Source organism: Capra hircus, chromosome 2 (genome assembly GCF_001704415.2).
Source record: "Capra hircus breed San Clemente chromosome 2, ASM170441v1, whole genome shotgun sequence".
In the NCBI taxonomy this organism is placed as follows: domain Eukaryota; kingdom Metazoa; phylum Chordata; class Mammalia; order Artiodactyla; family Bovidae; genus Capra; species Capra hircus.
Genome location: NC_030809.1, coordinates 113927269 through 113945197, shown reverse-complemented (window position 1 = coordinate 113945197; position 17929 = coordinate 113927269). Strand labels below are relative to the sequence as shown.

Below are 17929 nucleotides of genomic sequence, written 5' to 3'. Positions count from 1 at the left end.
TTGCCAGTGTCTTTTCTTTGAGTAATCCAAATAATGCAGAAGCCATCAGAGAGGTCTTTTCTATAGATTCTCAATGTTTCCTTAAGTGGATCTCCTGAGACTGACTATCCTTCATGACCCTATGGGACCTGTGCACAGGACCTTGCCCAAGTATGCACTCGGTGAAGTGAAGTCGTTCAGTCGTGTCCGACTCTTTGCGACCCCATCGACTGCAGCCTGCCAGGCTCCTCTGTCCATGGGATTTTCCAGGCAATAGTACTGGAGTGGATTGCCATTTATTCATGAGTCAGTATGACATTAACATCCTCACATATTTCATAATTTTTAATATGTAGGGTCACAGCTGAAAAAATTGTCCAATACAATTTTGATTAAAAGCTGCCACTTTTATACTAATCTTCAGCATGATCAGTTGTTCTTTTCTTTGTTATCAATGTGTAATTCCATGCCTAACTTGTGTTTAAATTTCAGTATTTTTTAGAACAAGGTTAAATGCGCTTGGCATTTTAAGAAGAATAATTAACGATCAGTAAATTTCTAAAAGCACAAAAATAATGTAAAAGTATTATGTCACATTTGCTATGCAGCAGAATACAGCTTAGTTTTGCCCCATCATACCTCATATCATGTATAATATTAAATTACTTTAGATCACTAAACTAGATGGTCAAGTGATTGAGTTACGGTTGGAAACAGGATCAGAAATATCACCATTTTTCAGAAAAAGACAGGATGATAAATTTCTCCAATTATTATGATAAAAGCCTAAAATCAATCAAAAAGAGAAAACATTCACTCCATAAAACCTGTTTTAAAGCAAAATTACAAAAGGAACTAGATTTCCAAAATTCTAGGTGGCATAATTATTTCTAGGGTAAATATTTTCATTAAAAATTAATATACAAAAAAAATTAATATACAAATTGATGTTTCCATCAAAGATCAAACTAGCTTGCTCTAAAATACTCAGTTTATTAGATTATTCCCTTGCTTTATTATGTAATGGTAAATAATAAACCACATCATTTAAGGACTGACCAAAAAAGTACTTAATTTGAGCTACTATATTTTTTACTCTTATGAAACCCATGAAATTTAAGAAAACCTTGAATTTTCTAAAATATACCACAAAGCATTAATTACCCACTCAAGGACCAAAGCCCAAATACCATTTCAGATTTATAAAGTCTCCCAAAATGTTTTATAAATTAATTGGCTATTTTATAAACATTAATGTAATAATTCTTGTCTTTATTTGGGGAGTTATTCCTATTTTGATTATGGAAAAAGGGAACAGATTGACATCAACCTTAATAAAAGGCTATCTTATCTTCCAAGTTATACAGATAGATTGTCTAGCTAACATTCTCAACTTTACAAGCAGAGAAGAGGACTGTGTAAATTTTTTCCATCAGTCCTCAAATGTTAATTTAACAGATGTTTATTGAGCATGTACCTTGTGCCAGACATAATGTTGAATACTAAGTATACAACAGTGGGGGAAAATGTGGTTCCTAGCCTCATAAAGCTTCTATTCTGCTGTGAGAGAGAGAGGTGTTAAACATTTAATTACACTTGCGATGAGGCTCTCATGTGGCTCTGAAAGTGTGTATCAAGAGACCCAACCTTGTTTGGGAAAACTTCCCTAAAGAAGTCATGTTTCAGCAGAACTCTCTCTTAAAGAGCACATGAAATGAATGATGCAGGCAGAGGGTATAGTCATGATGAGGGAACTGAGTACATTCAAGGAACTGAAAGAGCAGAATAGAAACTTTAAAAAAAACCCATGACAAAAGCATAAATCAGACAGACAGGAGCAGAATCTTGTTGATAGCTGGTAAGGGTTGGGACTTGTCTCAGTGACTGTTTTAAAAGAGTTTTAGATTCAGTAAGAAAATTAACAACTTGATTTCTAAAAATGAGCAGAAGATCTGAACAGATATCTCACCAAAGAAGATACAGAGATGGCAAATAAGCATATTAAAAGGTGCTTTGCATCATATATCATTAGGGAAATACAAATTAAAAACAATGAGATACTACTACATACCTATTCAGTTCAGTTCAGTTCAGTTGCTCAGTCGTGTCCGACTCTTTGCGACCCCATGAATCGCAGCACGCCAGGCCTCCCTGTCCATCACCAGCTCCAAGTTCACTCAGACTCACCTATTAGAATGGCCCAAATCCAGAACACTGACAACATCAAATGTTGGCAAGGATGTGGAACAATAGGAACTCTTATTCATTGCCAGTAGGAAAGCAAAGTGGTACAGTAATCACTTTAGAAGACAGTTTGGCAGTTTCTTATAAAACTAAACATACTCTTACCATGATATCCAACACTCATGTTCCTGGGTACTTACTCCAATGAGTTGAAAACATGTCTACACAAAAACCTGCACACAGATGTTTATAGCAGCTCTATTTATAATTGCCAAAACATAGAAGCAACCAACATGCCCTTCAGTAGTGGATGTCAGCAACCAGGATAACCAGGCAATGGAATATTATTCCTCACTAAAGAGAAATGAGCTATCAAGCCATGAAAAGACATAGAGGAAACTTATATTACTAAGTTATAGAGACAATCTGAAAAGGCTATATACTGTAGAATTTCACTTATATAATACTCTGGAAAAGCCAAAACTGTGGAGACAATAAAAAGTGAGTGGCTGCCAGGGGTTAGAGGAAGAGAGGGATGAATAGGTGAAGCACAGATAGAGCGATGCAACTGTTCTGTATGAGAGTATAATTGTAGACACATGTCATTATACATTTGTCCAAACCCACAGGATGTACAATGGGTGAACCCTAAGGTAAACTCTGGACTTGGGGTGATAATGATGTGTCAACGTAGGTTCATCAATTATAACAAACGTAGCACTCTGGTGTGACATGTTGACGGTGGAGGGGAGGGTAGAGGAATAGGGGTACGTGACAACTCTGTATCTTCTGCTCAATTTTGCTTTAAACCAAAACTGCTCTAAAAATGATCTATTTTTTTTAATTTGGAGGGAAATTCATGATCAGATTTAAAATTTTAATAGGTCATTTTGGCTGCAGTGACCCACATGGCTAAAGATAAACAGCACAAATGGGCGTAGAAGAACTTAACTGCAGTGGTCCAGATAAGAGCCTGGTGCTAGTTTGGTCTAGCATGGTTCAAAGGAGAAAGTGAAAACATGCAGGCCCTAGAGAGAGAAATAAGACTCACATTTCTGTGCCTCAATAAATCACTGAACTGCTTACCCTTAGATTCCTCATATATTAAAAAAGAGAGAGGGGGCACATGGGGTTGGCTAAGGCACTTCATGATTTAAGAACCTATCCCTGAACTATATGTAAGACAAACCAGAATTAACTGAGTACTTGATAAAGTTTTCTTTTGTAATGGAAGCCCTATGTTAGACAAAAGCTGTCAGATGGTGATTTTTAAGAGAAAATTTAAAACAATTTCTGAGCACTCTTTAGCAATAATAGTAACCCAGTATTTTACTAACAATCCTAATTGCAATGATGTGTGTGCATGCTAAGTTGCTTCATTCATATCCGACTCTTTGCAACCCTATGGACTGTAGACCTCCAGGCTCATCTGTCCATGGAATACTCCAGGCAAGAATACTGCAGTGGGTAGCCATTCACTCCCTTCTCCAGGGGATCCTCCCAACCCAGGGATTGAACCCAGGTCTTCCACATTGCAGGCAGATTCTTTACATCTGAGCTAGTGACCAATAAATATGACAGTGTAATCAAATACCTAAAATAGAAATTTCTAGAAACCAATAAATACCATGTCATTTTGAGCTGGATTTTTCTTTTGTTTATATTTGCAACTTAGAGTCTTTCTTGGTAATCTCTGTGTACCTTTAACAAAGTTTTATAGTTTGGGGGCAGATACTATTACTCATATATAATGCTCATAATACATTATACATTATAGCATTTCAGTGTTTATAATATGCTAATATTTCTATTTCATCACCACTATCCCACTCCTTGGAAGGAAAGTTATGACCAACCTAGACAGCATATTAAAAAGCAGAGACATTACTTTGTCAACAAAGGTCCGTCTAGTCAAGGCTATGGTTTATCCAGTGGTCATGTATGGATGTGAGAGTTGGACTATAAAGAGGGCTGAACGCAGAAGAATTGATGCTTTTGAACTGTGGTGTTGGAGAAGACTCTTGCAAGTCCCTTGGACTGCAACGAGATCCAACCAGTCCATCCTAAGTGAAACTGGTCCTGGGTGTTCATTGGAAGGACTGATGTTAAAGCTGAAACTTCAGTATTTTGGCCACCTGATGCAAAGAGCTGACTCATTTGAAAAGACCCTGATGTTGGGAAAGATTGAAGGCAGGGGGAGAAGGGGACGACAGAGGATGAGACTGTTAGATGGCATCACTGACTCAATGGACATGAGTTTGGGTAAACTCCGGGAGTTGGTGATAGACAGGGAGGCCTGGCGTGCTGTGGCTCGTGGGATCGCAAAGAGTCGGACACAACTGAGCCACTGAACTGAACTGAACTGATCCCATTCCTGTTTTCCTTGAATGAACAGAAGTAAAGGATGAGAGATTTGAGACACCAAAACAGTATCTCCTAGGGTCTTGGCTTATTTCATGTCCTGATCTCCCAGAAATGCTCTAAGTAAGGAGCATGGGTGAAAGAATGCCAGATAATTAGAGCTAAAAGCTCACTGGTCAGCTAAGTCTTGACAAAGACCACGTTTGAGGTTAATAAAATATTTGCATAATTAAAACACTAATAAAACAACGTGTAAATCTAGAAAATTTTGCTAGAGCTGGCTAATACTTGCCTAAAGCACAAAAAATTTATTAGTTGAGACAATATTTTCCATTAAAAAGAAAAATTTGCTTTCTTACTGTAACTGAGAAAATTGAGGACAATATATAATTATAATAAATAAAGGCATACATTATTTTAATGTTTCATGCTTTATGCAGAATTGGACATTTCATTATTGTGATTTTTTTAAGATATCATGGCTAACAAAATGTATACATCAATACCTGAAGCAACACCTGACTATCCATGATCTATATGTCCAATTCCAATCTTATTTCCTTTCTCAATATTTCGTCAAAGCTATATATAGTTTTAATAGCCATGCTATCACTTGAATGCTATTAAAGAATAGTCAGATCTGCTCAAACTAAGTTTATATTATTTACCAAAGCAATGGATTCTAACTTTGAGGATGATTGCTGACCATTTATGTGATCACTAAGAACTAACATTTGACTTATAAATTCTAATTTCATCTTCTGTACACTGATGAAAAAGATTAACAGTTTTATCCACATGAAGATGCTTGTTTTGAAGGATTGATTCCATCTCTTTGAACAGTTCTTTCTCCAGTTTGCTCATGTTGTCCAACATTGTTTTGGCTTTTTCCTGAACAATTGAAAAATAAAAATAAGTAAATACACAGACACATATGTGCATGTGAATGCACACGCACACACACAAGTCTAACCAAATTCCAAATCACCTCTACAGACAAGGTTTGTTCATCCTGGTTTCAATTTCTGGTTCAGTTCCCCTTCTATTCTTTAAACAAAGAAGGAATGAAATTCTTTGGGAAAAATCATTGTTCTAGTTTGAGATAATCTATTAACCACAAACTATTAGTTATTCTTAGTAGAAAAGACAATAACAAATATGTAGTATTAGTCCATAAGCAAGAAATACAAAAGACAAATTACAGGTCAATTGAAATTTTTATATTAATTGTGAATGGGGAAGACAGCTGAAAACAGGCTGAGCTATTTTTGTGAATTTGGATCTTCTATTTCTAAGACCAGTATTATCAGATTAAACAAAGGAATAGAATAGTAACATTCAAGGGAAAAAACAACTAAAAGAAAAGACAGTTTCTCTATGATTCCTTGTTTCAACAGGGGGTTAGAAAGGTCATGATTCTTACTGAAAGGAGCAATTTCAAGTTATTAATGAATTACCATCATCAGTTAGAGGGTAGGTACTGGTAGAAAAAGTATATAGGATGAAAGTTATAAAAAGTGAGCATAATTTTAAAAATTTGAACCATTATAGAGCAGAACTCCATCATGATTCTTAACTTTGAGCTGTACTTCAATATGAAAGTGTATGCAATTTCTTCCCCTGAAGAAACTCTGCATTCTATATCTGAACAAACAATGTGTTTTGTTTATAAATGGTATTAGAATAATTGGTCACCTCTTTGAAAAAGTTAGAACCCTACTTCATAACACCTGCAAAAATAAATTCCATATAAAGAACTTTTTTTTTCCAAATATACACATACATGCTGCTGCTGCTGCTGCTAAGTCGCTTCAGTCATGTCTGACTCTGTGTGACCCCATAGATGGCAGCCCACCAGGGCCCCCCGTCCCTGGGATTCTCCAGGCAAGAACACTGGAGTGGGCTGCCATTTCCTTCTCCAATATACATACATACTAGAAGAAAATGCAGAGGTTATATTTATTTTCAGGTGAGGCAGACATTTTGAAGCATGAAATCAAAATGCCTTACAGTAACAAATATACTGGACTAAATTTTAAACTTTTGTCTGACAAAAAAATTTGCTACATAACAAAGTTATTCACATATTTTTTGCTTCTTTGGGGCAAAGAGCTAAACAATTAAGAATCACTTGAAAAGCAGTCTAAGGAAAATAACAGGCAAATCATTTAAGAAGAAATACCAAAGGCCAATAAACATGAGATTTTCAACTTCATTAGTAATCAAGAAATGGTAACAAACTACCAGTAGAACAGACTTTCCCTAAAACACAAAAGTAGTTATTTACACAGCCAGGACTAGAACCAAACTCTTTGACACTTCTTCCCTCAAATTCTACTGTCTTTCCACTACTTTGTTGTCAATCAATATTTAATACCAGCTGGTTTTAGAAAAGGCAGAGGAACCAGAGATCAAATTGCCAACATCCGCTGCATCATCGAAAAAGCAAGAGAGTTCCAGAAAAACATCTATTTCTGCTTTATTGACTACGCCAAAGCTTTTGACTATGTGGATCACAATAAACTGTGGAAAATTTTTCAAGAGATGGGAATACCAGACCATCTGACCTGCTTCTTGAGAAACCTATATGCAGGTCCGAAAGCAACAGTTAGAACTGGACATGGAACAACAGACTGGTTCCAAATAGGAAAAGGAGTATGTCAAAGCTGTATATTGTCACCCTGCTTATTTAACTTATATGCAGAGTACATCATGAGAAATGCTGGGCTGGAGGAAGCACAAGATGCAACAAGATTGCCAGGAGAAATATCAATAACCCCAGATATGCAAATGACACCACCCTTATGGCAGAAAGTGAAGAGGAACTAAAAAGCCTCTTGATGAAAGTGAAAGAGGAGAGTGAAAAAGTTGGCTTAAAGCTCAAGATTCAGAAAACTAAGATCATGGCCTCTGGTCCCATCACTTCATGGGAAATAGATGTGGAAACAGTGGAAACAGTGGCTGACTTTATTTTTTTTTTGGCTCCAAATCACTGCAAATGGTGACTGCAGCCATGAAATTAAAAGATGCTTACTCCTTGGAAGGAAAGTTATGACCAACCTGGATAGCATATTAAAAAGCAGAGATATTAATTTGCCAACAAAGGTCCATCTAGTCAAGGCTATGGTTTCTCCTGTGGTCATGTATGGATGTGAGAGTTGGACTGTGAAGAAAGCTGAGCACCGAAGAATTGATGCTTTTGAACTGTGGTGTTGGAGAAGACTCTTGCAAGTCCGTTGGACTGCAAGGAGATCCAACCAGTCCATTCTAAAGGAGATCAGTCCTGGGTGTTCATTGGGAAGACTGATGCTGAGGCTGAAACTCCAATACTTTGGCCACCTCATGCAGAGAGTTGACTCACTGGAAAAGACCCTGATGCTGGGAGGGATTGGGGGCAGGAGGAGAAGGGGACGACAGAGGATGAGATGGCTGGATGGCATCACCGACTCGATGCACATGAGCTTGGGTGAACTCCAGGAGTTGGTGATGGACAGGGAGGCCTGGCGTGCTGCATTCATTGGGTCACAGAGAGTCAGACACGACTGAGCGACTGAACTGAACTGAACTGAAATAAACTCTAAAATAGTAACTTCTTTTAAATTTTATTTCAATGTTACTTGCAGAAATGTCAAAAAGCAATTTTATTTAGTTTAATGGGCATTTAGTAGTAATTCTACAAAACTCACTCCCAAAACAGAAAAAAAAAAACCTCACTCCCATAAGCAGTATTTAAGGGGAAAAGGGTGCTGACAACTCTTGAGAACTATTGTGAGAAATTAGAGCAGTTGCAGAGGCTGCTCAGAGAGGAGTGAAGGAAAATCCCTCCAGAGCAGACGTTCATGAAACACATCACTGAGAAACTTGAGCAAAGGCAAGAAGAACCAGAGGGTTCATCATTTTTCACAGCGCTGTGCTCAGTCAGGATGAGCCAAGCCCATGGAGGGAATGACACTTCTGACCCAGGGAACTGGGCCTGAGTCAGTGCACTTAATAGGCTCCTAGAACAAAACACTTGCCTCTCACTCCATACCACTTGGCTACAAAGAAAGTGTTTACACTGTAGGTCAGAGGTCAAACAAATTGGTCCTAGAAAAAGCAGTAGTGTCAAGCGTGCGTGCATGCTAAGTCACTTCAATCATGTACGATGCTTTGTAACCCTATGGATGGTAGCCTGCCAGGCTTCTCTGTCCATGAGGTTCTCCAGGCAAGAATACTGGAGTGGGTTGCCATGTCCTCCTCCAGGGTAGTGTCAAGAACATATAACAAATACAGGATCTGGACAAAGCTCTCTGCTTTAAGCATAAGTTGGGGGGAGGGGAGAGCAGACAGAAAAGCATGACAACTATATAAACATACTACAGAAAAAGGAAAAAAAATTACCTGGGAGGAAAATGCACTTAATGTGGAAAGAATGTAAATATATATACCTTGACAAAGTAAAAGTAATTAAAGACAATAAAAATCAGAAGCTAGTAGAAGCAGGTGAGAAAAGGTATAAGATGGCCAACTTTTTCCTTCATTGCAAGGAATCAGCTGATAGTTTTATGAAAAGCCTTTACATAACCCTTCCATTTCCTTCTAATCTATTTTTTTTATCTCTGGGGCAGAGAGGGAAGAGGGCAGGAAGGCTGAAGACGTATGGATATTATAGAATTGTCTCCCCATCTATCTATCTCCCCCTCAAAATATATTTATCTACTTATTTTTGGAGCTGAGATTTTGTGTGATATATTTAATCTTTTATAATACTTATATTTTAAAGTATTATATAAGCATTTATCATTTTGTAAAAAACTCAACTCATTATAATTATTATTTTAAGTCTATGGAGTGTCAAGTCACTTTCAGTTAAAATTAATCTGAGGGTACATGATCAAGAACATTATTTTAGAGACCAGGTTAACTCCCCTCCAGTAGTCTTATAATTTTTGGTGTGAGATACACTAAGCAAGCTACTTAAACTCTCCAAGTTTCAGATTTATTAGAAATCAGTGAACAAAAATGGATGGAAATGGATGAACTTAATTCACATGACCATTATATCTACTGCTGGGGCAAGAATCCCGTAGAAGAAATGCAACAGCCCTCATAATCAACAAGAGTCCGAAATGCAGTACTTAGCTGCAACCTTGAAAAAAGCAGAAAGATCTCTGTTCATTTCCAAGGCAAACTATTTAACATAATTCAAGTCTATGCCCCAGCCACTGATGCTGAAGAAGCTGATTAGCTCTATAAAGACCTAGAAGACCTCCTAGAACTAACACACAAAAAAGATGTCCTATTCATCATACGGGATTGGAATTTAAAAGTGGGAAGTCAGGAGATACCTGGAATAACAGACAAGTTTGTGTACAAAACAAAGGTAAAGCCTAACAGAATTCTGCCAAGAGTATACACTGGTCACAGCAAATACCCTTTTTCAACAACCTAAGATAACAACTTTACACATGGACATCACCAAATGTCAATACCAAAATCAGACTGATTACATTCTTTGTAGCCGAAGATGGAGAAGCTGTATACAGTCAGCAAAAACAACACCTGGAGCTGACTGTGGCTCAGATCATCAGCTTCTCTTGGCAAAATTCAGGCTTAAACTAAAGAAAGTGGGGAAAACCACTAGGCCAGCCATGTATGACTTAAATCAAGTCCCCTGTGAATATACAGTGGAGATGAAAAATAGATTCAAGGGATTAGATCTAGTAAATAAAGTCCCTGAAGAACTAGGGACAGAGGTCCATAATATTGTACAGGAAGCAGTAAAGAAAACCATCCCAAAGAAAAAGAAAAGCAAGAAGGCAAAATGGTTGTCTGAGGAGGTTTTACAAATAGCTGAGGAAAGAAGAGAAGTGAAAGGAAAGGGAGAAAGGGAAAGATACAGCCAACTGAATGCAGAATACCAGAGAATAGCAAGGAGAGACAAGAAGGCCTTCTTGAATGAACAATGCAAAGAAACAGAGGAAAACAACAGAAGCAGAAAGACTAGAGATCTCATCAAGAAAATTGGAAATATCAAAGGAACATTTCATCCAAAGATGGATACAACAAAGGACAGAAACAGTAAAGACCTAATAGAAGCAGAAGAGACCAAGAAGAGACGGAAAGAATACACAGAGTAATTGTACAAAAAAGATCTTAATGACCCGGATAACCACGATGGTGTGGTCACTCACCCAGAGCCAGACATTCTGGAGTGTGAAGTTAAGTGGGCCTTAGGAAGCACTGCTGTCAATAAAGCTAGTGGAGGTGATGGAATTCCAGCAGAACTATTTAAAATCCTAAAAAATAATGCTATCAAAATGCTACACTTAATCAGTCAGTCAGTTCAGTTGCTCAGTCATGTCCAACTCTTTGTGACCCCATGGACTGCAGCACACCAGGCCTCCCTGTCCATCACCAACTCCCAGAGTTTACTCAAACTCATGTTCATTGACTCGGTGATGCCATCCAACCATCTCATCCTCTGTCGTCCTTTTCTCCTCCTGCCTTCAATCTTTCTCAGCATCAGGGTCTTTTCAAATGAATCAGTTCTTCACATCAGGTGGCCAAAGTACTGGAGTCTCAGCTTTAGCATCAGTCCTTCCAATGAATATTCAGGACTGACTTCCTTTAGGATGGACTGGTTGGATCTCCTTGCTGTCCAAGGGACTCTCAAGAGTCTTCTCCAACACCACAGTTCAAAAGCATCAGTTCTTTGGCACTCAATTTTCTTTATAGTCCAATTCTCACTCAATATGTCAGCAAATTTGGAAAATCCAGCCATGGCCACAGGACTGGAAAAGGTCAATCCTCATCCCAAGTCCCAAGGAAGGGCAGTACTAAAGAATGTTCAAACCACCATCTCCTATGCTACTAAGGTTATGGTCAAAATCCTGCATGCTAGGCTTCAGTATTAGGTGAACCAAGAACTTCCAGATGTGCAAGCTGGGTTTAGAAAAGGCAGGGGAATCAGAGATCAAATTGCCAACATCCGCTGGATCCTAGAGAAAGCAAGGGAATTCCAGAAAAAACATCTACCTCTGTTTCATTGACTATGTTAAAGCCTTTGACTGTGTGGATCATAGCAAATTGTGGAAAACTCTTAAAGAGATAGGAATACCAGACCATCTTAACTGTCTACTGAGAAACCTGTATGCCGGTCAAGAAGCAACAGTTAGAACCTTGTATGGAACAACTAACTGGTTCAGGATTGAGAAAGGAGTACAAGACTGTTCACTGTCACCCTGTTTATTTAACTTACATGAAGAGCACATCATGAGAAATGCCGTTCTGGATGAGTTACAAGCTGGAATCAAGATTGCTGGGAGAAATATCAACAACCTCAGATATGTAGATGATAGCTCACTAATGGTAGAAAGTGAAGAAAATAAGGATGAAGGAGAAGAGTAAAAAAGCTGACTTAAAACTAAATATTAAAAAAAACTATGATCATGGTATCTGGCCCCATCACTTCATAGATGGGGAAAAGGGGGAAGCAGGGAGAGATGCCTCTTCCTGGGCTTTAAAATCACTGCAGATGGTGAGTGCAACCAGGAAACTAGAAGATGATTGCTTCTTGTCAGGAAAGCAATGACAACCTAGACAGTGTATTAAAAAGCAAAGACATCACTTTGTCAACAAAGGTCTGTATAGTCAAGGCTATGGTCTATCCAGTAGTCACGTGTGGTTGTGAGAGCTGGACCATAAAGAAGGCAGAGTGCTGAAGAATTGATGCTATCGAACTGTGGTGATGTAGAAGACTTCTGAGAATCCCTTAGACAACAAGAAATTAAACCAGTCAATCTTAAAGGAAATCAACCCTGAATAATCAATGGAAGGACTAATGCTGAAGCTGAAGTTCCAATACTTTGGCCACCTGATGCAAACAGCCAACTGACGGGAAAAGACCCTGATGCTGGGAAAGACTGAAGGCAGAAGAAGAGGGCAACAGTGATGAGATGGTTGGATGGCATCACCGATGCAATGGACATAAACTTGGGCAAACTGCAGGAGATGGTGAGGGACAGGGAAGCCTGGTGTGCTGCAGTCCAATGGGGTCGCGAAGAGTCGGACAAGACATGGCGACTCAACAACAATAATAACAACAATGGGGCTATTAATAGTACCTACCTGATAAAGTGGTTGTGAAGATTAAATGAAATGCCCAATGTAACAGTACCATGGTGTTTGGTGTATAAGTGTTCAATAAATCTTAGCAATTGTTATTATTGCTTAATATAATAAATTGCTGTAAAAAATTCAAACTACATTCTTAACCATTATTTTTAACCAAAGGTCAAAAATAATATAAGGGCTTCCCAGGTGGCTCAGTGGTAGAGAACTGGCCTGCCAGTGCAGGAGACACAGGAGACGTGAGTTCGATCCTTGGTTCGAAAGATCCCATGGAGGGGGAAATGGCAACCCTCTGCAGTATCCTTGCCTGGAAAATTCCATGGAGAGAGGAGCCTGGTGGGCTACTGTCCATGAGGTCAAAAAGACTTGGTCATGACTGAGCAACTGAGCACACATACAAAAATAATATAGCCCTATTATAGTCTAAGATCTAAACTATTTTTAGACCGATTTTATATAAAGGAAAGAAGGCTGACATTCCAAAGTTCAGAATTTGAACTGAATCATACTTTAAGTTATTCTTCATGATAAACAGAAAAGATAATCTAATCATACCGTCTTATTATCTAGTATTTCCAAGGCCTGTTGATGTTTTTGGTAGAGTGGATGTCTTCTGTCAGGCTTAATGTTAAATTGTAGCTTCTTTTCAACAGAATCTTCAGGTTCAAATGTAGGTGAGCTGGTGTTCAATAGTTGTGAAATATTCGGTACAAATATAAAAGGCTTAAAAACAGATCTAGAAGAAAAAGTATTAAGTTGGTATGTGCGATATAAAAATATTCACCATTGTTCTACATCTTCTATGATTCCCTGTGGTTTCTACTCATTTATAACACACTGATTGTTCCTGTCATACTAGTTTTACCTGTGCCTATCTTCCTTGGTATCCTAGGATCGTCTTCTGGGACAAGAGACATGCTTTATTTAGCCTTGAATTCCCATGAACCTGACAAAGGGCCTGGCATATAACAGTGTCAAGTTAAATTATGGCTCATTTTTCACTGCAAACTCCACAGTTGGAGGGTAAGAACAATCCTCGGTGCAATATATTGAGGATTAGGATATGGGATGAAAATAAACAGAAGTATTAATAAAGGGTTCACAAGTTTCATTCCATTTGCTTGAAGATATCTTTAGTAAGATGAAAGATAAAAGACAGCAAACATAAGATCATTTCTAAATGTAATGTGCATTATGTTTTATGAGAGATGCCAACAATTTAAATCAAGATAGCCTGTATAATCTACTTGATAAAGCTTGAACTATTGATATTTTAAGTTTTACATGTATTTTCTAGATTATTAAACCATTTTACTCTTATTAATCCTCTAATATTTAATATGGAAATCTGCATAAGAAAACCTATCTACTTTCTTTTCTTGACAATTTTAAATATATTTGGGGAAAGAGGGGATAGGAATAACTGTGTACCAGAAACAATAAACATTTTCATCCCGTAAGAATGAGAACAGTTATATAATACATATGCAAATGGAAGACTAAAACTTGAATAAAACATTCAGTAGAAAATTTTTGTCATATTGGTGCAACAAAAATATAGCCTGACAAAATCATGACCAGACTAATGACTCTACCCTACTCCCTGCCGGGTTTACAGTATTTGTGACTTTACCTCTCAGGATCAGGAGTCCCTGTAAAGAAGTGAATGCAAGGAAGGTTGGAATCTTGAGGTAAAATAGAAACCATGCTTGCAGTGGTCAGGAATTCTCCCTCCATGTTAATGCCGCTTGGTTTATCTCGGAGAATTTCCACCATTGTTTCAAAAGTTATGTTTCCTAGGGAAATAAAATTTAAGACCATCAAATACATATGCATTTGCAAACTGGTATCCTGCAATTATGAACTGCTTTCTCTATTGATAATATATAACATGAGATACTGGTTTAGGTATTAAGTAAGATTGACTATAAGCAAATCTCATATCATAACTGTTAGACTCACTGGGCTGTCACAAGGAAGATATTTTTTTAAATATAAAATAAAATCTCCAAACATTGTAACAGGATAAATCTGTTATCTCTTAAGAAGAAGAAATCAATAATACAAAATACACTCAATCTCATTGCCCTTCTAAAATTTTTTAAGGGGTATGTAGTTAGCAATTAGCTAACGTCAATAATTATTATCTGAGTCTATCCATCCTAGGAACAAAATATTAAGAGAATAGTGTGTTTAGTTTCCAGTATTACAAAAGATGTTCTTTACAAAATAACAAATTATTTTTCCTATAATATTTCTATGTCTGACATTAATACTCTTTTATGAAAACCTGACTGGGAATCAAGGAGACGAAAGACATTATTGGCTAGTGGAACTTGTATGTACACAGTTCTGTCAGACTACTTCAAAAATCTAAATGTCCATTGTGCATGATAAATATAAATGCATTATATTCTGTTTTCTGCTTTTATAGGTAAAGTTTGGTATTTTAAGATTTTTTTGAGAAAAAACAGAAAAAAAATCTATTTTATCTTTTTACCAAACACAACATGTTCATGGTTACAGAGAGCCTCAGAATCCCATATTTGGAAGGCATTTCCACCAAAAAGTTTAAAAAGCCCAGCATGCCTTCAGACAGCTCTGCTCCATTCTACACGTTTATGTGGCTTAGGATCTCTCATAACAGGATGGAGAACCTTACCCCTTGACAATGTAGCCCTCCAAGAGTAGCCAAAATATCTTCTTCTCACATGATAATGATTCTCGTCTCCAAAATTAATGACTCTCAATTCTCCCTGAATCACATTAAAACTCCTTCAAATTAAAACTTCTACCAAACTTAACTGAAATAACATTTTCCCATCTTTCATCCGCATTGGTCCTATCTTTTGTCTGTCTCTGCCATTAGACTATAAATTCCTGATCTTTTGTCTGTATTGTTCCTATCTCTGCAATTAGATTACAAATTCTCTAAAGACAAAAATGGGATTTTCTCTCTTTAGTTCTCATTCATTCAACAAATTTATTGAACACCTATTAAATGCCAGGCATTGTCCTAGGCTATGGATAAATACAGTAATCTAATTTACACTTGGGTTTACTTAGGAATTTAATATTTGATAAAATTGGTTGGCACTTCAAATCAGTAGACAAAACATAATTCATTTAAAAAGTGGGGCTGACAGAAAACTCTACTCAATACTGTATAATGGCCAATATGGGGAAAGTATATACACACATACATACATATAACTGATTCACTTTGCTGTACACATGAAACTAATACATTATAACTATACTCCAATAAAAAATTTTTAAAAAACAAGTGGAGCTAAGATTATTGGGTAATCATTTGAGAAGTGATTAAAAAAAAAAAGAAGCTGGAATCCTAATTCATATGTTATTTTAGAATAATTCCAGAAGAATTATAATATAAATGTTAAAAATAAAACTATAAGATGTACATTTCTGGTACAGTGTAAATGGCCTTTCTAAAAGCATAACATCAAAGATAAAAACCATATAAGAACAATTCTGCATGGGACATTTTATTACTAGCTTTCTATTTATGCCAGCTATTCTTTTTCTCCTTTTTTGCCTTCTTTAATTTTTTCAGGTATTTATTATTCTATTTCTACCATGTTTGCTTATTTGTACATCTCTTCTTATTATTTTCTCTTGACTTTATATATTACAGTCTTAAATTAGTTCTTCACCACTTAGTTACTACAAGGATCTTGTAACACTTTTACTCCAATTACTGCCTCCTGTCTTTTGTGCTATTTCTCATATATTTAATTCTACTGTATTCATCCGAGTCTTTGAAAAGCAGATGCCAATTCTATGTACAAAGCTTTTGAGAGAGAGAACCAAATTTCAGTCTGGCTTCAATGAACTTGGCTTGATGATTTATATAATTTTTATAAATACACAAAGGTTTTTTTAAAACTTTATTTCATATTCAACTATAGCTACTTATTTAACTTATATGCAGAGTACATCATGTGAAATGCCAGGCTGGATGAAGCACAAGCTGGAATCAAGATTGCCAGGAGAAATATCAATAACCTCAGATATGCAGATGACACCACCCTTATGGCAGAAAGCAAAGAGGAACTAAAGAGTCTCTTGCTGAAAGTGAAAGAGGAGAGTGAAAAAGTTGGCTTAAAACTCAACATTCAAAAAACAAAGATAATGGCATCCAATCCCATCACTTCATGGCAAATAGATGAAACGATGGAAACAGTGGCAGACTTTATTTTTGGGGGCTCCAAAATCACTGTAGATGGTGACTGCAGCAAGGAAAGCTATGACAAACCTAGACAGCATACTAAAAAGCAGAGACATTACTTTGCTGACAAAGGTCCATCTAGTCAAGGCTATGGTGTTTCCAGCAGTCATGTATGGATGTGAGAGCTGGACTATAAAGAAAGCTGAGCGCCAAACAATTGATGCTTTTGAACTGTAATGTTGAAGACTCTGGAGTGTCCTTTGAACAGCAAGAAGATCAAACCAGTCAATCCTAAAGGATATCAGTCCTGAATATTCATTGGAAGGACTGATGCTGAAGCTGAAACTCCAATACTCTGGCTACCTGATGTGAAGAACTGAGTCATTGGGAAAGACCCTGATGCTAGAAAAGATTGAAGGCAGAAGGAGAAGGGGATGACAGAAGATGAGATGGTTGGATGGCATCACCAACTCGATGAACATGAGTTTGAACAAGCTCCGGGAGTTGCCAGGGAAGCCTGGCATGCTGCAGTTGCAAAGACTTAGACATGACTGAGTGACTGAACTGACTGAACTGATAGCCGATTAACAATGTTGTGATAGTTTCAAACAGACAGCAAAGAACTCAGCCATACATATACATGTATCCATTCTCCTCCAAACTCCCCTCCTATTCAGGATGCCACATAACTGCACAGAGTTCCCTATTCAATACAGTAGGTCCTTGTTGATTATCCATTTTAAATATAGCAGTGTGTAAATGTATAAAGATTTTATGAGGGAAAATGCCTATGAGAGAAAATGACAAGTAATCCAGACTGCAACTGAACTCTGAACCTGGGTTTAATAGAGAAGGAAGAAAGGTTGAGTGAAAGTGACCTAGATTAACATGCCATCTAAGGAACATTTGCAAGGCTCTCAGGAAGTCCTTGACCCAAAGTCAACCATCAGAAGAGTTCAATGACCCCCGGCATGGGCCTGCCTTAGTCTCCCTGATGCTTTCAGTCATTGACCAGGAGCAGCCTTCAGGAATCGTAATACACAACAGAACTTGAGCACAGCAGCTATGGTCATTGGTCATAAAATTATTATTTTCAGTTCA

The 17929-nt window shown here is 37.3% G+C and overlaps 1 protein-coding gene across 2 annotated transcripts in view; it reads right to left on the bottom strand.

The window, feature by feature from the left end:
- The window catches only part of SCRN3 (secernin 3), a 32369-nt gene continuing 19246 nt past the window's right edge, over nt 4807–17929 (bottom strand). For both annotated transcript variants that reach the window (XM_005675944.3, XM_018064852.1), the window contains exons 6-8: nt 14270–14432; nt 13192–13372; nt 4807–5415 (exon numbers count right to left, since the gene is read on the bottom strand). In XM_005675944.3, the coding sequence (XP_005676001.1) occupies nt 5245–5415; nt 13192–13372; nt 14270–14432 (515 nt within the window). In that variant the 3' untranslated portion in view covers nt 4807–5244. The remainder of the gene's footprint in view (nt 5416–13191; nt 13373–14269; nt 14433–17929) is intronic.